The sequence below is a fragment of the Euphorbia lathyris genome, chromosome 5 (assembly GCF_963576675.1).
Source record: "Euphorbia lathyris chromosome 5, ddEupLath1.1, whole genome shotgun sequence".
In the NCBI taxonomy this organism is placed as follows: Eukaryota; Viridiplantae; Streptophyta; class Magnoliopsida; order Malpighiales; family Euphorbiaceae; genus Euphorbia; species Euphorbia lathyris.
Window position 1 is genome coordinate 21,597,728 of NC_088914.1, and position 22,672 is coordinate 21,620,399.

The 22,672-nt window shown below is 38.5% G+C and overlaps 1 protein-coding gene across 1 annotated transcript; it reads left to right on the forward strand.

Moving 5' to 3' along the window:
* The first annotated feature begins 4,642 nt into the window (after positions 1–4,642).
* On the forward strand, positions 4,643–17,134 carry LOC136230915 (protein DOWNY MILDEW RESISTANCE 6-like). The gene is made up of 4 exons (XM_066020124.1): positions 4,643–4,965; positions 6,289–6,539; positions 15,729–16,047; positions 16,769–17,134. The coding sequence occupies exons 1-4, from the start codon at positions 4,771–4,773 to the stop codon at positions 17,015–17,017; spliced, it is 1,014 nt and encodes a 337-aa protein (XP_065876196.1). The 5' UTR covers positions 4,643–4,770; the 3' UTR covers positions 17,018–17,134.
* Positions 17,135–22,672: the final 5,538 nt, after the last annotated feature.

The following is a 22,672-nucleotide window of genomic DNA, read 5'->3' on the forward strand; positions in this document are numbered from 1 at the left end:
GGATAGAGCTTTAGTGTCTGAGGGCTTTTTAGATTCTTGGGACTCTATCTCTTGCACGGCTTTGGCAAGGTATTGTTCTGATCATTGCCCGATGCTCCTTCAATGCAGAATTGGGGAAACTAGGATTGCTAGGTTCAGATTCCATGCAATGTGGACCACTAATGATTCTTTAAAGGGGATAATTGCTAATCACTGGACTGCTTCCCACATCTCTCTTCCTCCTGCTCAACTATTATGTCATAAACTTCGCACTCTTAGACATATTCTCAGGGACTGCAATAAAAACGTGTTTGGCAGAATTGATTCTAATATCCTTCTAGCTGAAGCTCATCTTGCAGATATTCAAAAGCAAATCTCTAAGCAAGGTGATACTCTGGAGTTGAGTAGTGCTGTTTCTGCCGCCTACTCCAACCTTGATTTACAACTTCTTCGGCAGGAGATGATGTATAGAGAGCAAAGACGGGTTAAATGGCTTAAAGAGGGGGATAGAAACACTAGTTTTTTCCAAAGAACTGCTAGAGTTAGAAAGACTTAGGCCGACATTAATCATTTAAGGATCGGCGATGAGGGTCCTACTTCTGACACGACAAGATTATTTGATCATGTTATTGAATATTTCTCTAATCTCTTTCGAAGTTCTAGGGAGCATATTGATCTTTGTCCTATTAATGAGGTAATTCCCAACTTAGTAACTTCTTTGGAAAATGAGGATTTAATTTCTAAACCCTCCTTTGAGACTATTAAGGACACGGTCTTTTCCATGGATCCTGACAGTGCCCCTGGTCCTGATGGTTTTGGGGGAATTTTTTATCGTTCCTTTTGGGATATTATTGGACAGGATGTTTGCAATATGGTTCAGGCTTTCTTTGATCATGGTTGCATCCTGCCTGGTTTAAACTCTAGTATTATGGCTCTAATTCCTAAAGTTGCTGAAGCTGATAGAATTGAGAACTTTCGTCCAATTGTAATGAGTAACTTTGGTTTCAAAATCATCTAAACAATTCTTGCTGATCGTTTTGCAGTTATTGCTGCAAGGATTGTTTCTCCCAACCAGTATGGTTTCCTTAAAGGTAGAAGCATTCATCAGTGCATTGCCTTAGCTTCTAAGGGAGTTAATATGCTTGACAGAAAACGTTTTGGTGGACACATGGCTTTAAAAATTGATATTCGTAAGGCTTTTGATACTTTAGATTGGAACTTCCTCTTGGCTGTGCTGGATTCCTTTGGTTTTTCTCTCACTTTCAGGGATTGGATCCTTAACATTCTGTCATCTGCTCGTATTTCTGTGATGATTAATGGTTCTCCAAAAGGTTACTTTTCTTGTTCTAGAGGGGTTAGACAAGGGGATCCCCTCTCGCCTCTTCTGTTTGACATTGCTGAGGATTTTTTCTCTCGTTGGCTTGCTAAAATGGTACGGGAGGGTAGTTATTCTCCTATGTATTATTCTGGTGGAAACTCTTTTCCCTCTCATCTTCTCTTTGCTGATGACATGCTCATTTTTGGAGTGGCTTCCTTGAACAACTTGTATGCACTCAAGGATTTCTTCCTACTCTATGTACAGATCTCCGGTCACCAGGTTAGTTGGGACAAATCTGCTGTCTTTTTTGGGTCTCAGGTGAGTCCTCCGAGGAGGGTTCGTCTGGCTCACTGTCTTGGCATCCGTTTGGAGTCCCTCCCTTTCAGTTACTTAGGAGTCCCTCTATTTATTGGAGCTCCTAGGGCTCGTCATCTCAGCAACCTTGCAGAAAAATTTCTCTCTCAATTTAGCAAGTGGAAAGGAAGCTCTCTCTCCTTTGCAGGGCGTTTAACTCTAATTGAGTCTGCTATTACTGGATCTCTAGTTCACTCATTCTTGATTTATAAGTGGCCAGTGGGATTGTTGAAAAAGCTCAATAGATGTGTTAGGAACTTTCTTTGGACGGGTTGTATTGATCAGAGAAAGCTAATCACGGTTCCCTGGCAAACTTGTTGCAAAAGTTTGGAGGATGGAGGTTTGGGCATTAAGGACTTTAGAATCTTTAACCAGGCTCTCTTGTGGTAAGATGTGTTGGGATTTAATTCAAGGATCCAGTCTTGCTATTTCTCTGATGAAATCTAGATTTCTGGCTGTCTCTGGTTTGCCTAAAGCTACCATTGCTCATTCCTCGATTTGGTCTTCTTGTAAGTTTGTTTATTCATCCATTTGGGAACAGACCTTTTGGTGGATTGTCCAGTCTTCAAAGCTCAACTTCTGGACTGATAGGTGGATAATTCTTTCGGTAGCGGACAGATTGGGTCTCGATCATCAGGAAAAGCGTTCGCGCTATAATTCTATTGATGACTTTTTGGTAAATTCAGAGTGGCTTGAATTAGGAAATCTTCCTTCGGTTGTTCAAGTCAGTATTCAATCTATTCACAGGGGTAGAGATGTTATTGATTTCTGCGCTTGGCAACCCTCTACAAAGGGTATTTTCTCTGCCAAAGAATACTATTCGGTTATCAGTCCCAGTTCCTCTTTGGTGGACTGGTATAAATTTGTTTGGAATGCTCACACTCCCCATTCTCGCTCCTTTACTTTTTGGAGAGTTTTGCATGGACGGATTCCGACTCACGATCTCCTGCAGCGCCTTGGATTCTCCATTGCCTCTTGCTGTGTTCTTTATGGCAGGGATGATGAGTCCATTAATCATTTATTCATTACCTGTTCTTTTGCAGATTCTCTTTGGAGGGCCATTGAGATTCATTTTGCCTGCTCTTTACCTCGACATTCCCATTTCATCCACTTCTTCAGCAATCTCCGTAGCATTCATTTTGGCCCCCAAGTGTCGACAATCTGGCGTGTTGCCGCTATCACTTGCATCTGGTTAATCTGGCATTGTCAGAATGAAGCAATCTTTAAGGAAGTTTCTCCTTCTATTCAGCACTCGAAGATCAAACTATTTCGAATGATTCGCGAGTCCTTTGCCTTTTCTAAAGGTTTTTGCTCTTCGCGGAGAGATGCTGTTATCTTATCCAGACTTCTTGCTTCTCCTAGGCCACCTCCTGCTCCCAACATTATTCCGGTCCACTGGCTTAAACCTCCTCCAGGCTGGGTTAAAGTCAATGTGGACGACTCTACTTTTGGCACTCCTGGCGAGGCTGGAGCGGGTGGTATTTTTCGCAACTATCGAGGTTTTTCCAAAGGTTGTTTTGCTTTTTCTACCCCTCCTTCTTTTGCTTATATGGCTGAATTGAGAGCCGCTATTTTCGCAATTAAACTCGCTTGGGAGAAAAATTGGCATCAACTTTGGGTTGAGTCAGACTCAATGTACGTTGTTAATCTACTTAGACATCGTTCCATGGATGTTCCTTGGAGTATTCGACAAGAATGGTTGCACTGTCTCTGTATTTGCTCTAGGATGAATATTCTCTTTTCTCACATCTTTAGGGAAGAAAATAGAGTTGCTGATGCTTTGGCAAAATTTGGAGTCTCTTCTTCAATGATCAATTGGTGGCCTTCCGCTCCTGATTTTTGCCACAGGTTTATCAATGATGATATTTGTAGTATTTCACATTTGCGTTTCTCTTAATTTTCTCTAAACTTTTCTCCTCCCCTCTTCTTTTTGTTTGTTTTCCTTCCTCTCCTCTTGTTCAAACATTCACTTTTTTCTTTTATTAATATATTGCGGGTTTGACAGTTCTTAGGCCATGGGTGCTCACCCCGCCCTAGTTCTGTCTCGTCCCAATTTCTATCAAAAAAAGACTTGCCCCAAATCTAAAGGCAGTCCACCTCACTTAAGAGTCCGCTCCCCGACCTGTGCTGGGCAAAATTACCACAACCTTCCTATTTGGCTCTTCTTTGAATTTGAGAGAATAAGTTTTATTCTCATGGGTCTCACTTAATTCCTTTATGCATTATTAAAAGGTGTTTGGTTGCTCATCTTCATGTTCATGTTTATTTTTTTACTTTAAAGAGGAAAGTTTTAGGTGTTTGGTTAGTAACTTTCTATTTACCTTTTACACCTGAAAATTAGCATTTTACAATGAAAAATAGTTTTTTCCAACCAGAAACAGCAAACAGAAAACAAACGGGTCCTTAGTTATTTGAACCTTTAACTTTATTTACCCTTTGTTTTGTAATCAACTTAATTTTAGATTTTGATTACGTGACATCATCTGAGTGGAAGTACTACTATTCATCCTGATTGACATAATTTTTTTTTAAAAAAAAATATCTTTTTATCTAATGAAATTCTGAAAAGTACTTCTTTAAGAGAGTTATGCTCCATTCTTTTTCGCCTTGGGGTTTTTAAAACTCTTTCAAGTTCAAGCTTGAAAACTTTGTTTGCTTGTTTAGGATCAAAATAAATACCTTTTCTCTATCATAACAATAAGGAAACGACTCTTATATTATCATACGCTATAGATAAAGCATTATGTAAAGTCTATCATAAACTCATTTCTAACCTTTAAAGCTTTCCACTCCCTCCTACCCTCAACTTTCCCCTTAAACAAAAATTGTAATTTTTGAGGTTAATTTGTTGCATTGTGAAAGTCAAATAGCATAGAAGTAATTAATGTTTAAAATTAATAAATTAAATAAATATAATGGCAGCTAGTGTCCATGTTGCTTCCAAGCAATTCCAAAACTTGACTTAATTGTCATTTATTTACTATTAAAGAAGTCCTTTTGTTGTGTCGGCTGGAAGATGCTGTTTTCTTTTATCCTTGAGATGCCATGTTCTTGTTCTTGGGTTTCATCAACCTATATATGAACAAATTATAGTCAAAATTATAAGATTCCAAACATACATGGATAAACTTGTTTCAAGCTGCTGCAGTGTTGAATCTGTTCCAAAAGAGTATGTATTTCCACCTGAACTCAGACCAGGAAATTTTACATTTTCTGTATCCGATTCAACTCCATTAATTGATCTTGGAGGACTTGATCGAGCAGCTATTATCCAACAGATTTTGAAGACCAGCCAAGACTTTGGATTTTTCCAGGTTTCAATCTTTTCAATACTTTAATTAAGGTTCCATTTAATTTCTTACAACTTCTCATAGATGATATCATAAATGATCTCAGATTTATATTTTTATGGATAAATTAAGACTTACTGTATCCAGAAAAGTCAACTGCTATTTTAATGTCCTATTTATCTACTGAACTTATTTGAGGGATCTATTAATCCCCTTAAATCCACATCGCAGAGCTATACAATATTTTAGACAAATTTTTGACAATTTTAGAGAAGTTGAAATGTGTTCTCCAATAAATTGAAAGCTATAAATTACATTTGTACTTTCTAATGTTTTTGGATAAACTACACCTCTAAACTTTTGTCTTACTTTTATTATGAATCTTGAATTTTAAAATTGAATATTACGGTCTTTGAACTTTGCATTTTAAGGTTGATCAAAATAACCATTAACATACAACTCTTTGTGACAGAGCTTATGAAAATGATATTATAAGAAATTTTAAAAGAGAGTCTAAAAACAGTAATTTGAAAAATCGAAAATGGTGGTTCATAAGAAATGTAGTTCTAAATAATTGTTTTTTACATTTTGAGATCATCATCAATTATTTTAACTTGGTCAACGGTAAAAATCATTATATTAGTAAATCGCAAAGTTAAGAGACTATAATGTTCAGTTTGGAAGTTGAGAGGTCATAATGAAATACAAAGTTTGAGGACCATGAGTGTAATTTTACCCAATTTTTTTGTCTTAAAAGTTGGGCTAAAATACATTCACAGATCCCTTAATTATATTATAGCATAGCATTACTAACATTATGATCCTTAAACTTAGGAAATTATTAAAAGCATCCATTCTCCATGTCAAACAAAAACCTTCTATATATATTTTACTATATTACTATGCCTAACATCGATCCGCACATATTATAAAAGGCCTTGCTATTTTAATTATTAAGTGGAGTCACAATACACATGTCCAAATGTGACCTTCACATGACATGGAAAACCGGATGCTTAATATAAGTAGTCTTTAAACTTACATTACGGTAGTATTAGTCTAAATCAACAAATGTCCATTAAAAAAAAAACCAAATGATTACATAGATACATAAATTATCAGCAAATATACTTGCTCATTAAGGTGCATGTGAAAATTTCTGTATAAATTATAACCGAATACATTTTATTCTCATCATTTTGTTAATATTTTAACTGATATTTTTAGATTTAGACATTAATCTTAGAGTAAGGTAAACTTTAAATTTGTTTTATGTTAATAAATGAAGTTTGAGGCCATAATATGTTATAATTTAGACTAAATAGAAACTAACAAAATGAGGAACAGGTAATAAACCATGGAGTAGATGAAGAATTAATAAAAAACACAAGCAGTGTGCTGAAGGAGTTCTTTAAGATGCCAGCAGAATACAAGGCAACACTTTACTCCGAGGATCCAACTAGAAGTTGCAGGCTAACCGACAGCGTTTTAAGCTATGAAGGTCAAAAAATTAGACTCTGGCGTGAAAATTTGAGGCAGTATTGTCATCCTCTAGACAAACACATTCAAGAATGGCCTCTAAAACCCCCTACATACAGGTTCTTTTACCAAATTAACATTAATAATACAGTAAATAGCTTATTAGTTTTTTAATTTTTATCTATTATATTAGTCGGTTCTCGTATTAATAGAAATACGTTACAAGCAGAGACGAAGCCACAACCAAATATTTCAAGGTTAATGGATAAAAATTAAGCATGTGGAAAATTTAGATACATGCTCTTTGTTGGCAAACTAGAAAAAGAGACAATCCTTCGATCCCAGCTCCTACTTTCTGTTTTTTGTTTTCTCCGTGAATCGAATTGAAGTTTTGTTTGAAATCTACAAGAGATATTTATGTCATCAAATTTTACATAGTTTGTCAATTTCTTTTGATATGACTATATTGTTTGATTTATGTTAATGATCTTGAAAATGATTAAATATGTTTATTCTTTGTTAATTAGCTTAAAGTGTTATTTAATTTTTGATCTATCTAAATTTTTTTCATTGATATATTATTTGATTACATGATACCGATTGAAAGCCATAAATGAAGGTTTTAATCGTAAACCAACAAAGATGTTCTTCTCTAGCTAAACTAGAAGGAGTGAATCCCAATAACAAGGTATAAACCTTAGGTTCTCAAAGAGAATGATATTTGATTGATAAAAGTCTGTTCATCCTTACAAAAATGAGGGTTTAAATACATCATCCTAATGATAGTAAAAGACAGGGACTACCCCTTACTAGGGTTTCAACAAGGCTATCCGAAAAGGGTAAAATAGGTGATACGCCCCGACAATCAGTACAATGGTACAGGTACGGATTGTCAAGGTTGTTGGTGAATTACTTTGGGAGGAAGTAAGCCGAGATCCGCCCAGGCGAAGATGTTGATTCGCCTCCTTGTGTACTCTTAGATCCGCCCCGCTCGTATGTCCTGGTGATCCGCCCTCCTAGGTATCACCTCCGTGGGTCTGATGTCTGAGGATCCGCCAGAGCGCGTGTGATCAGTGATCCCAGTTAGGATGTCCGCATCATTCTCTCCTTCTTTAAAAGAGTTCGACACTGATTTGTTTGTGTTGAACTCCAAAGGACCATCCGGCTTCCACGGGCTAAGGTCACAGATGTTGAACGCTGGTGAGGTTTTACCAAGCCAATTCGGTAATGCTATATGATAGGCATTGGCATTGATCTTCTTAGTGACCTTGTATGGCCCGTATTTCCTAGGCCGAAGCTTGCTGCTTGTGGCGTTGGCGAGTCTCTCTTTGCCCAAATAGACCATAACCTCATCCCCAACTTCAAACTGTAGGTCCCTACGGTGCTCATCCGCCTTAGCCTTTAATTTCTGATTTCTCTCCTCAAGAGTCTCTCTTACCTCTTGGTGCATCTGTACATAATCCTTAGCCAGCTGGTTGGCAGTCACGTTTCCTTTAGGAAGATGGGCTATATCAAGGACGTGATTTGGGGTCTTTGTGTATACTACCTCAAATGGGGATCTCCCGGTTCCCGAATGTACAGAGCCGTTGTAGGCGAACTCAGCTTGAGCTAACACCACATCCCACATCCTGGGCTTATCCTTACATTTGCTGCGCAGTAAGTTTTCCAAAGTTCTATTGACCACCTCGGTCTATCTGTCTGTTTGATGGTGGGTGGTGGTACTAAACTTCAGAGACGTATCAAACATAGCCCACAACGTTCGCCAGAAGTGACTGAGGAACTTCGTATCACGATCCGAGACAATGCTCTTAGGTACACCATGTAGTCTGACAATCTCTTTGAAGAATAGCTTAGCCGTCGCTGAGGCATCATTAGTTTTTCGACAAGGTATAAAGTGAGCCATCTTTGAAAACCGATCAACCACGACAAAGATGGAATCCATGCCCCTCTGAGTTCTGGGTAACCCTAGGACGAAGTCCATGGACAGATCCTCCCATATGGTCTCTGGCACAGGCAAAGGCAACTGCAATCCAGTATTTGTTGTGCGTCCCTTGGCGGTCGGGCAAATATAGCATCGTTCTACTAAGTAGGCAACATCTCTCCTCATCTTAGGCCAGAAATAGCGGGAACTCACTGCTTCATATGTCTTGTCTCGCCCAAAATGTCCTCCAAGGGATCCGCCATGTAGATCACGAATAACCTTCTCGCGGATGGAAGTGCAGGGTAAGCAAAGTTGGTTGCCCCTCATGAGATACTCATCCATCAGGTGATACGCCCCATTCCCATGCTGGTGCTGACACTTCTCCCAGATACTGCCAAAATCAGGATCCGCCAAGTATTCTCCTCGGATGTGTTCAAAACAATCGGTCTCCAGGTTCACTGTCTTGATTAGTGATACCCTTCTACTCAAGGCGTCCGCCACCTTGTTCTGTTTTTCAGCCTTATGGATAAGCTTATAGGGGAACTTATCTATGAAGGCGGACCACCGGGCATGCATGGAGCTTCGAAGTTGCTTCTGACTTCCCAGGTACTTGAGAGCTTGGTGGTCTGTGTAGAGGATGAATTCTTTCCCCACCAAGTAATGTTCCCAAACTTTCAACGCCCTCACTACAGCATAAAACTCTTGATCATACGTGGCCCACTTTTACCGTGCCTCACAGAGCTTCTCACTGAAATATGCAATGGGCCTCTTTTCTTGCATCAAGACTCCACCAATCCCAACTCCACTAGCATCACACTCAACTTCGAACAGTTTATCGAAATTGGGATACGCCAACACTGGCGCTGCTGTAGACACCGAGTCGGAGGACCTGTGACGAAAACCTAAAAACAAGACGGTTGAAGCGATTGATTCCGGAAGTTTTGAAAAAATATATAAAGAATAATAAGCGAAGGAAAATCGGCGGCACGGGACGTGCGCTCGGCGTCCGTCGGACGCACCGCGAGTGGCACGCTCTCGACGTCCGAGCAATGCCCGGGTCCGGTGGCACGGTGCGCGCTCTCGTGGGCCGCTGAGCGCACGCGTCCGGTAGCGCGAAGCGCGCGTTAGGCGGCCGCGACGTGTGAGCGTCCGACGGCGCGGAACGCGCGCTCGGCGGCCACGGGGTGCGCACGCCCGACGGCGCGAGGCACGCCCCGAGGGTCGTCGGGCGGGCGCCCAACCACGTCGGGCGAACGCCCAACGACCGTTGGGCGAACGCCCGACGAAGGTTGGGCGCTCGCCCAACGATTGTTGGGCGGTAGCCCAACACAAGGTTGGGCGGCCGCCCAACCCCAATGGGCGACGCCCAATTTCCTTTGGGCGTCGCCCATTGGTCCGGGGACCCGTTTGCCTATAAAAGGCACGGATCCCCATGCAAAAGAGGGGGGGATTTTCTTGGAGCCTTTCTCACTCTAAACATTTTTAGAGAGAGAAAGAGAATTTTTTTGAGAAAAATATTTTTTTTTCTCAAAAATTCCAAATTTCCTAAAGTTCAATTTTTACTAAAAAAAGATAAAAAAAACGGAAGATCGTGGTTCGTGGGATCAATCGGCTTCGACTGTCAGATACCGAATTTAAGGTATTATCCGAGGACTAGACTCTCTTTTATTTTATTTTATTTATCTTCTTCTCCTATTTATGTTTATGTTATAGTTTTTATTTATTTAGTTATTCATTTATTTTGTCACGTTTTATTTAATTAGTGTATTTATTTAATTTTCGTTTCGTGTTGAATAAAATTCGGTTTTGTGTTAAAATAAAAAACCTCGTTTTGATATCCCAATACGAACCGTGATTGGATAAAAAGGTAGTTCGGATATCGAAAACGTTGTAATTATAAGTTTTTAATTTAAAAAGAAATTTTCAAATAATGTTTTAAAATAAAAACATCGTTTTAGGAACTTCCGTTTTCGACTCATTTTTGGTAGTTCGGAAATCAAAAACGATTGAATCAGATTTAATTTAAAGCTTTTGAATAAATCTGGAAAATATTGGAGTGCTGCTGTAATTTGCCATTTCTGTCACTAATTGCTGTTTACCGACGGATTTTCCGTCGGTAAATCTGCTAGAATGTAAAAAATGCCATTTCAGTCCCTTTTTCCTAACTTTTAAGCTTTTAATCTTTAATATATATATGTATAATTATGTAATATATGTTTTTCAAATTATTTTGGACCTTTAGCATATATAATTATTAGATAATATTTGTATACCATTTTTTTATACTATTTTCTAAATATAAGTATAATTATGTATATGTATTTCCTTTTTATTAATTTAGGCTATGTTTTAAATGATAGTTATTTGATATTTTGAGAAATAATTGATAGATATTAGTAAACGTTATTTTTGGTATTTAAAACTATATTAGTTATGTATATATATATAGTGTTGGGATATTTGGGTTATTTTGTTGATTATTGAATGAAATTATTTTTGGGTAAATGTTATTTTCTTATTCATAAGATTTACTTATTATTTTCACATTTTTTTTTGTATAAATGTGTTGTACCTATTATTTTCATATACATATAGTTTCTTTTGTGTTAACTCTTATTTTCATACCTTCTTTTTTGATTTAAATGTGTATATATATATATATGTCTAAATTATTTTCTTTATTCTTTTGGCCCATTCATGGGTCCATGTTCCAAATGAGTATTATTTGAGTGTGAATATTAGTTTAAATGGGTTTATTAATGTAATTATAATAGGTAGAGAGTCCATTAAATAAGTGGGGAAAATAAATCACAAAAAGAGAGTTTTTCAACTTAATCATTTAAACTAATGAATTTTTAGAGATTTCTAATGTAAATAAATAGAGTTGTTTTTTTTGCAATAGTTCAAATCGTTTTCAAAACACCACGTTTTAAAACCTTAATCTGTTCCAAAGGCGGATTAAGCGAACATTGTAATTAAAATCATTTTCTTTGTGAATAATAGAATTTTTGAATCATTTTCTTAAAGGATTTGTACAAAATAAAATTGACTTGTATGTTTAACCACGTTTTCTCATTAAAAGGTTTTTATCTCAAACGTTTTCAAATACTCGAGTTGTTCCAACGGCGATTCGGGTAAACCTCATCAAACGGGGTTTTAAAACGCACCTAAATCGTTCCAACGGCGATTAATGTGCGAACCATGTAAATAAACTCGTTTCGGGGGAATAAGTTAGTGTAGAATAAACACACAACATGACCTTTAAATGCGGTTGTAATAAATCACTTCTTTCTCCCCCCTCTCTGTGTATGTATAACGTAAATGGGTGATTCTTTACTAATATGGCTTTTCAATAATATATGCTCAAAACGGTTTCTAAAAAGAGAAAGAAAAGGGTTTCAAATGAATTTTAAACTTAAAGAAGTATACGATTAGTCCGTTATCGCCTAACATGCTGAGTAGGAGGCCGGTGGTTCATAACCCACTCGTACCTAAGTTTCCCGAACTCACACCGGTCTCCCGCAAGGGATCGGTGTTCATTTTCCCATTCGTGGGTGGCGACTCTTCCATATCTCCGAGCTCCGGTCCTGCCGAGCAGCTTGATTCCACGATTGGTGGCTTTCGGCGCCAATCACCGCTTACATCGCCATGAGGTTATCCACCCCCCGGTCCGCCCGGGAGATTAGGCCGCGGCACCTCGTCTAACAGCTGTACTCAGCTTTTCCTTGATCAGGGCGAAGCTCTTCTCTTGGGCATCCGCCCACTCAAACCCCTTTCCCTTCTTCAAACATTCCGTCAACGGGGCGACTATAGAACTGAAGTTTTTAATGAATCGCCGATAAAAGGTTGCTAGCCCATGAAAACTCCTGATGTCCCCCACATTCCTCGGAGTAGGCCATTCTCGGATGGCTCTTACCTTCTCTCCATCAACTTGGACCCCATCGCCACTAACCACGAACCCAAGGAAAACCAGGCTCTCCATGACAAAATCACATTTCTTAGTGTTGGCGTATAGCTGGTGTTTCCTTAATAGGTCAAACACTATCTGTAAATGCTCCACATGTTCCACCAAGGTCTCACTATGAATCAGGATGTCATCAAAATACACAACTACAAATTTTCCAATCACTGGGCGAAGCACTTGATTCATTAGCCTCATGAATGTACTGGGGGCATTAGTCATCCCGAATGGCATTACTAACCACTCATACAATCCATCTCTGGTCTTGAAAGCCGTCTTCCACTCATCCCCAGATCGAATTCGTATCTGATGATAACCACTCCTGAGATCAATCTTTGAGAAAACTCGGGATCCGCCAAGTTGGTCTAGCATATCATCCAACCTTGGAATAGGGAATTTATACTTGATAGTGATCTTGTTAATAGCCCTGCTGTCCACACACATCCGCCAAAATCCATCCTTCTTGGGCGTAAGTAGGGCTGGGATGGCGCATGGACTCATACTTTCCCTAACGTATCCCATCTCAATAAGCTCTTCCACCTTCTGCCTCATGATGTCATTTTCCTTTGGACTCATTCGATAATGGGGGAGGCTTGGTAAACTAGCCCTGGGCACAAGATCGATATGATGCTGGATGTCCCTCAAAGGTGGTAACCCACTCGGCAGTTCGTTAGGGAACAAATCTTGATATTCGCTAAGTAGGTGGGTCACCTCAGTTGGCGTCTCCCTTTCGCCCCTTTGGGCGGACTCGTGATTCGCCTTAACCATTACCACATACACCATCTGGCTCTCTTCACATTCGCTGACAAATTATTTGTGTGTAGGACAGACTACCAAGGTAGACTTCTCGTCGGCCTTTGGCTCTCTTATCATTGGCGTAAGGACGAACTTTACCCCATTCTTCACAAATCTGTAAGTGTTCTCTCTTCCTGCATGGATGGCATCATTATCAAACTGCCAGGGTCGGCCCAACAATAGGTGGCAGGCATCCATATCGACCACATCACAACAGACTTCATCATTGTAATCACCAATCACAATAGGTACCCTGCATCTCTGGGTCACCCTAAGCTCACCCACGTTTTTGATCCACCCCACTCTATAGGGGTCGGGATGCGCCTCCGCCAATAACCCGAACTTCTGAACGGCGCTGCTGCTCACAATGTTCTCTTGGCTCCCACTATCTATTATCACATTGCATCGCCCACCTTTCACAAGACAGCGGGTCCTGAATAGTCGGTGCCTTTGATCTCCCTCTATCCGGCTGGAGACTAACAAACGCCGTACCACATGAATGGCGTATCTCTCTTCATCCGCCTCATCATCATCTTCTCCCAAGGGTTCACAAAATACTTCATCCCCTTCATCATAGTCATCTTCATACCTCTCCACCATGTTGGCGCTTCTCCTCCTAGGACATTCGTTGGATCTATGGCCTGGCTCATTGCACCGAAAACATTTAAAAGGTGCTGGCCTCGCATACGGATTATTGCTCTTAGGTGGTATAGGTGCTTTCTTGTATGGCATAGTATCTCCAACAGATCCCCTTCCCACACTGTTGACCTTGGCCCCACTGGCACTCGCCACCTGCTTGCCTTTGTCATAAGATTTCACGTTATCCCTTCCTCCAGGCTTATACTCAGTAGTGGCGAATCTCCTGGATCTCCCGGTTAGTTGCGACTCAGCCTTGAGGGCTAAATTCCTGGCATCTTGTACCCGAACCACCATCTGTGTGCCAATACGATCCTGGATGTTGTATCTCAACCCTTCTAGATACCTAGAGGTCTTTTGGCTCTCAGTTTCAGACAAGTTGGCCCTTGCCGAAAGCCTTAAGAACTCGGAGGTATACTCATGGACACTTCGGGTCCCTTGAGAGCATCCCCTGTAGGAGCTGTAAATATACTGCTCATAATCCGGCGGTAAGAACCGCTCCCTCAACATCGCCTTCATCCGTAGCCAAGATCGAATCGGATCTCTGCCCCCTCTTCTTCTTTCTTCCCTCATCTGATCCCACCAAACTGATGCGCCACCCTTCAGGCGATACGCCACCAGCCGCACTTTCCTCTCATCAGGAATCCCAACATACTCAAAGAAACGTTCCACTTCTGATAACCAGTCTAAGAATCCCTCTATATCCAGTTCGCCTCCAAAAGACGGTAAGTCTATTTTTAGCTTAAAGGCATCATCTCTATCAAAGTTTCCTAGACCTGAGTATACTCTAGCAACATCCACACGTCTGTTGTCAACAGGCCCAACATCCCTCATAGTTCTAACGGTATCATCATTCCCGATACCCTCAAAGTCATCACTATCACTATCAGCGTTATGCACAAGGACAAAGTTGGGTCTTCTTACCTCAGGATCCCTAGGATCCATCTGTGGAAGCTGTTGTTCAGGAACTCCTTCCTTTCTCTGGATTGATCCTCCCATGTTTGGTCGGATTAGAGCCCGAACCTCCAGTTTGAAGTTTTCTAGGGAGGTAGCCAGCTCCAGGAACCGTTGGTCGGTTTGCCTCTGCCGCTCATGGCTGGCCTGGATCTGCTCCGTGAGGTGCTCCCTCAGCTCCTCATATCTCCGGTCACTGGTTTCCATGGAGTCTTGCGGTTGTCGGGGTTGAACCATTGCCAAAAGAAGTTTCGGGTCAGGAAACGATCGGCTCTGATACCAACTGATACAGATTGAAATCGATAAATGAAGGTTTTAATCGTAAACCAACAAAGATGTTCTTCTCTAGCTAAACTAGAAGGAGTGAATCCCAATAACAAGGTATAAACCTTAGGTTCTCAAAGAGAATGATATTTGATTGATAAAAGTCTGTTCATCCTTACAAAAATGAGGGTTTAAATACATCATCCTAATGATAGTAAAAGACAGGGACTACCCCTTACTAGGGTTTCAACAAGGCTATCCGAAAAGGGTAAAATAGGTGATACGCCCCGACAATCAGTACAATGGTACATGTACGGATTGTCAGGGTTGTTGGTGAATTACTTCGGGAGGAAGTAAGCCGAGATCCGCCCAGGCGAAGATGTTGATTCGCCTCCTTGTGTACTCTTAGATCCGCCCCGCTCGTATGTCCTGGTGATCCGCCCTCCTAGGTATCACCTCCGTGGGTCTGATGTCTGAGGATCCGCCAGAGCGCGTGTGATCAGTGATCCCAGTTAGGATGTCCGCATCATTACATTTGATTCATAAACTATCCAAATTAGTGAAATTTCACCTAATTTGGATGAAAACGTTATCTTCCTCAAATGTGGTGATATTTTGATACTTGGATACATGACCGTCTTAAAGTTTATTTGTCACGAGTTTTCTTATTTGAAAATAATTAGAATAAATAAATTATCTTACCTTTATGCTTTTCCCTTATTTGAAGATTGGTGAAAGCATAGGTGTAATTGACAAATTATTTTTACTGTGTGGCAGAGAGGTTGTAGGGAAATATACAGAAGAAGTAACAAAATTGGGGTCAGTGATTTTGGAGTTAATATGGGAAGGATTAGGACTTGAAAGTGATTATTTTAAGGGTGAAATAAGTGAAAACACCTTATTTTCAGTTAACTATTACCCAAAATGCCCAGATCCCAGTTTAACCCATGGTCTTACTGCACATTGTGATCCAAGTCTTGTTACAATTTTACTCCAAGATCAAGTGGGTGGCCTTCAATTCTTCAAAGATGGTGAATGGATTAGTGTTCAACCTCTTCCTAATTCATTTCTTGTCAACATTGGATATCAATTACAGGTAACTTTTCTACCTTTCTTTTCCCCATCATTTGCTAACAACTGCATATATTAGGGTAAATTATATATACGATGATTTTTGTCATTTTTACACTTTGGTGTAAATTTTCAAAACTGTATAAATTTTTGGTGATCTCACATTAAAGTGTATAATCGGTAATTATGACCGATCAACGCGAAGTCAACATGCCACGCCAGCAATTTGACCTCCATAAAAGTCAAAATTACTGACATGGCGTGTTGACTTTGTGTTGACCGGTCAACTTTTCACTTGTAAGGAGGTCAAATTTCTGAAGTGGCGCGTTGACTTCACGTTGACCGGTTATAATTACCGGTTGTACATTTTAGTGGAACGTCACCAAAAGGTTGTATATTTTTATTTGCAAAATTGAAAGTTGTACACCAAAATGTGAAATAAAAAAAATGTTGTACACATATGTAATTTGCCCGCATATATTACTTACTACTAATTTCGAAGATTGTTAATTGATACAAGACTTAATACATCAACAATATAGATCCACTGAAGTTATTTAAAATGATCTATTAGCCCTGAACTGGTTTAAAGTAACCCCTTGTTACGCAATAGTATTAAGGGGTTAAAAATATCACCTTAAACAAGTTCAAAAAGCTAATACGAAACATTTTTAAAATTCAGATCGATTTTTTGTTATGTTAATGTCTTTGGAGTTGAAGCTGAGTAAAATTTGGTTGATTTGTAGATAATGAGCAACAATATGGTAAGAAGTGCAGAACATAGAGCTTTGACAAATTCAAGAGAAGATCGGATTTCTGGTGCCTTCTTTATCAGTCCTACTTATGAAACCATTATAGAACCTGCTAAACATCTCTTAACCTCCTCCAATCCTCCACTTTTTACATCTTTTTCCTACAAAGAATTTCTTCTCAACTACCAAGCCAATTTTGCCAATCCTCACCTTGTCTTGGAACGTTTTAAGCTTCAATCTTAAGGTAATTCGAGACTTCATTTCCTATGGTCCCATGTTTATGTATCTATAAATATCGTTTGAATTATTTTCCTTTAAAGGATTATCTTTTATGAAATCTATGTAACTTTGAGTTTGATTCTCCTTTACTTTATTAGAACAATGAGTGTGAATAGTAAAATATTGAGTAAAGGGTAAATCTGGAATGTCCAGAGCCACTCTCCTTGTTCAGACGTTCATTCCGACACCAGGGCAACTCTGAGCCTAGACTGGGAGTCCAAGACTGGAAGGGACCCAAACAAATTATTAGGTAATAAATATATATGACGTAAACAAAAATTATATATATTATTAATATCATTTACGTTTTGGAGGCCCAAATAATTAATATTTTAGACATAACATAGGCCCAATTGATTTTTTTTTAAATATAAATTAAGAGTTAATTTAGAGAAATTGTAAAATATCTTTTTAATTTTGAGTAAATAAAGGTATTTGATGTTCGTAATAATACGTACTGTAAAATAAAATAATTTTTTATTTATCATTTATTGAAATATATTTTAAATTTTTATATATAATTTTAAATTTTTTTTATATATAAAAGGGCTCGTATCTCATATTTTCCTAGGACATAAAATGTCAAGACAGACCAATGACGGAACAAGAGGTGGGCTAGCCGGGGTTGGAGCCCCGGGTAGCCACTGAAACTAGGTAGAAATGTAATTTTCAAGCCCCTCCATTCGATAACGAGAAAGGCGGCGGAGGTTTGGCTGAAGGAAAGATCAGCAGACGACGAAGGTTGGGGATGAAAGTAAGGTTAGACAAGGTAGAAGAAAAGCTTTATCTTGTTAAATATATTTTTTTAATTTTTAATTTATAATTTAAAGAGCCTCAAGTGAAACGGTGAGTTTAGAGTGAAATGGTGAATTTTAATTATTGCTCTCAACTTTTCCATATTCTCACCCCTCCACCCTTAATAAAATTCTTCCTATTTCCATATAAGAAAAACCTTTTTTAGTTCTTTTCTACTACAATAAGCTCTATACTTTTTTTTTTTTTTGAACTAAGCTCTATACTTAAATGACTTTTATTTTTTTTAAAAATAAACTCTTCTTATTTTGATTTAGGTATAAATTAATCTATGCATTTTCATGTATCCAAAATCCTTGATATATATATAATAATATTTAATATTTAAAATTATGTAATATTAATTGTATAATTTTCTATATAATTATTAGATGTATAAGTGTAGATATAATATATTTTTTTCTATCCACGTTGTGAATTTTTTATTAGATATTTGAGCTCCAACTACGCCAAAACCCCCTTCAAACGGCGGTTAGAAACCGTCGTCCCGCGAGATATAAATCTGTCACAGGGCTCGCTGTCGTCTATTGCACCTTCAGACGACGGTTAAGTTCTGTCATTTGAAGATACTATACATGACATCAGCCTAGTTTCGTACTGTCATATGAACATTGTTACGATGCATCTTTTTATTTATTAACGTCACTTTTAATGTCATCACATGACATACTAATAATTAAAAATGTCAAGTCGCTATATGGGAAATTGGCATATTGGTATTCGAGGTGACAGTTTTTATAATAATTTCTGTCGTAGTAACTTGTATCAGATGGCATAGGTCTTAATCAATCATGTCAAGAGATTTATTTTAGATGACAGATTCTTTTAATTTAATGTCTTTTTTATTGTTGTTTAGATGATATTTTTTTAAACGTAAATGTCACTCCTTGCCTTCTTCTTCGAATGATTCTGGAAATGAACAATAATTATCAAATGAACAAGAATTTTTGTATATCAATGATTTTAATTTTATTGGAGACTAATGCTCATAATCTGTTTACATTCGAACTACACAAATTTCTGAATGTAGTAAGGTAAAAAAAATAAGCAATTAATGTACATCTCCAAATCTGTCAATATGTAGTCAGATGCGTGGTGGTGTTGATTGGAAAGCCAAATCCAACTTGAACTGAAGCATATCTAAGTCATCATCTCCTAGAATCCCCAAAGTCTTGATATCTGCAAAACCAATTGATGATGCTCATTAATTACGTACCGTATACAGATAGACCTAATTAATCTCCTTTTACCCTTTCTCCATTCTGAGACCCTTCACTTACCCACCCATATTATAAATAGGAAGCGTTTGCCAATTCTCAATAGTCACCCAGGGCAACCTAACACTATACTTACAGTTTGTTATTTCGAGCATGGATAGACTTGTAAGGAACCTCTATCGTAATGTTGAGTTTCAGATTGACCAACTCCGATATAAGGCACCCAGGTGGCTTGTCAATATATATGGTCCTGAAAGGCGGCAATGGACTGTCGTGATGAATGGCCCTCCAAACACCCCTTATGAAGGAGGTGTATTCATAGTCGACATGGACTTCCCTGTCGATTTCCCCTCCACACCTCCAGTTGTAAGAACATGCATAAACTTGTTAACACACATAAATCAGTTCATATATTTGTAAATACACTCATGATATTACTATTGCTCGCAGGTCATATTCAGGACCAAAATTTACCATCCTAATATCGGTCCCTTGGGGCATGTTTCTATGCCCCAGCTACTTGATCGCCCTGCCTATAGTATTGCCACGGTAAGATGATGTTATAAATCTATGTATTTTTTACCCGTAAATTTATCTATTCATGTTTGGGGTCTAGTTTATCTACTCATGTTTGGGGTCTAATTTAATTTATCTATGCATTTTATAGCTGCTGTGGAATATTTATGGACTGCTGGTAGAGCCCTTCATTGAGGGGCCATTTCCTGGCTGAGAGCGAATTGCTGAACGATACATCAGCAACAGGGCAGGTTATGTGGCAACTGCCAGGAGATGGACTGAAGAACATGCAGTGGATATATGATGTGCAAATAGCAAGCAAGGGGAGCATTATGATGTGACGTGCGAATAGCGTACAAGGGCGGGCGTGATGTGCGAATAGCAAGGAAATTTGGATGCTGGGCAACCATTGAGTTAGATGGTGTGGACTACTGGATGGGCATAGAGCCAATCTTGAAGAACAGAATGATTACTGATTACAAATGTACTTGGTAATCAATCTGATCTTCAATGTTGGCTCCATGCCCCTCCAGTATTCGACGCCATTTAACTCTAATGGTTCTCCATTATCCCGATATCCTTGTTTACCATCTGCACATTTTTGAAGAAAGGAGATTTGGATGCCAAAGAAACACTGAGCTGGATGGTGTGAACTACTGGATGGGCATAGAGCCATTCTTGAAGAACAGAATGATTAGTGATTACAAATGTACTTGGTAATCAATCTGATCTTCAATGTTGGCTCCATGCCCCTCCAGTACTCCACTCCAACCATCCAGCTCCAGTGTTTCTTTAGCATCAAAATCTTCTTTCTATTCGCGCATCACGCCCCCCTTGTACGCTATTCGCACGTCACATCATAATGCCCCCCTTGCACGCTATCCTTTTTTGATAGGAAATATAAAGTAGACAACTTATTCAAGTAGACATATATATGTATATTCAAGTGGATCATAACATGCTATAACAAAGTAGTCAACTTATTCGTTTATGTCTATTAAATTGAATCAGTTCTACTTCCTAACACATAACATGCTAAATTGATATGAAACATATGTCTATTCCTGAATCAGTTACTTCATAAACAGAATATAAAACAAGCCAACATGCTTCATACATAGACACATAACACATAACATGCTAAATTGATATGAAACATATGTCTCATCAGCATAACTCATGTTAAAATAGAAAAGAATCAGACAAGTTCATCATTTTTAGCTTTAAGAGTATGCATGATCAGCTACCCTCCTAAACATAATATCAAGTTCATAACTTATGCTGATAGCATCGAAAACCCATCAACATCCTGAATGGTTTCAATCAGATAACAAGCCAAGTGGAAAGTATATTGTAAACTTATCTCATCACCATCCTGAATGGTTTCATAACATTTTCAGCTTTAAGAGTATGCCTAACATGTTATAACAAATCGACAACTTATTCGTGCATGTCTAAAACTTGTTCCCATAGCATCATAAAGCCACCACTATGTACCTGCCACTTGGATTGTACAGTTCATGATGAAATTAGCATGGTGATGAAGTGTATGATACTGTCACCACAAGCTTAGTCATAAACTTGTGTTGTTAGAATCATACAACTTCATCACCATATTAAACACTTTTCCATAAGCATAACAAGCCAAGTGACATGATACATAGTAATGGAGATTTAGGAGTATGCCTAACATGCTATAACAAGTAGACAACTTATTCAAGCAGACATATATATTCAAGTGAACATGCTATAACAAGCATACAACTTATTCCTTACTTATCATAATAGGTCATGTTCAAATAAAAAAGAGAATGGTGATATCTTATCATTTGCAAGCCATATCAGTACATGCAATTAGCCTAAATTTACCCTTTAATACATGCTTTATACATGCTCAATGACCCTTTTACAATGTTCCTCTAATACTTGATGCATGATTAATAAGCTACATGCCCAAATGAACAATCGTACACATACTCATACAGAACCTCAAACATAAACATCAACAGAACATCAAACATAAACATGTTTCATACACATACACATACACATACACATACTCAATCACTTCTATCAGTATAACTCATAGGTGTAAGAGTATTGCCAATCACAATGAACATTCAAAGCTTTAGAGTATGCCTAATCAGCCAAATGCTTAATGATCTTTCATACATAAACTCCATGAGTCCTAGCTTCCTAAACAGTTATACCTAACCAATCAGTTCATACCAATCATTTCATCATCACCCACAACATCATACATATATATAATCGTTCAGTTCAAACCCACATAACAATATATATATGTATACTCAAAATCAGGCTAGTTTCCTAAATCAATGAGTTCTATGTTCATATACATACACATACTCATTCAGATAACAATCCAAGTGGAAGATATATTGCAAACCTATCTCAGCAGCACCACCCACAACAACATCATACATGCAACCAATCAGTTCAAACTAGCATAACAACAATATATACTCAATAAGTTAAAGAAATCTTCCCATATGCTAAACGCAAGAACTGATTGACAATCTCTTCAGTCAGCCTTCGCATGTAGCATTCTTACTATCCCTGCAAATATTATGTTCAAATAAAAAGAAATCAGAACATCTTCAGCAACCGGCACTGTATTGCCCTAGGTTAAAAAAGATAATGACCCAAGAATTTCAGCGGTGAATCTAACAATGAATACAATAAAATCAGTATCTAAGCGAGAGATCTAACCCTTTAAATCATAGCTCTGAAAATCAATAGATCCTTATTCCAGCTGCTGAAATCGACATACACAAAAGTAAATCGGATGAGGAAAAGAGAGAGTAAGGAACAATGAAAATCAATAGATACTTACCAGTACCGTGTTTATAGCTCACCCAATGATTGCATGTTCAAATCAGCCATGGAGATAGAGAGGGATGAGAGGGATGAAGTTCTTGCGTAACCTAAACTGAGGTTTGAGATTAGAGAGAGGGTTTATATATCAGCTGAAATTTCAGTCAAATAAGAGCGCCTAAAATTTGGGGATTGGCCGCGTAAGTGAAATTTCATTTGCCGCTTTTTTGTTTTC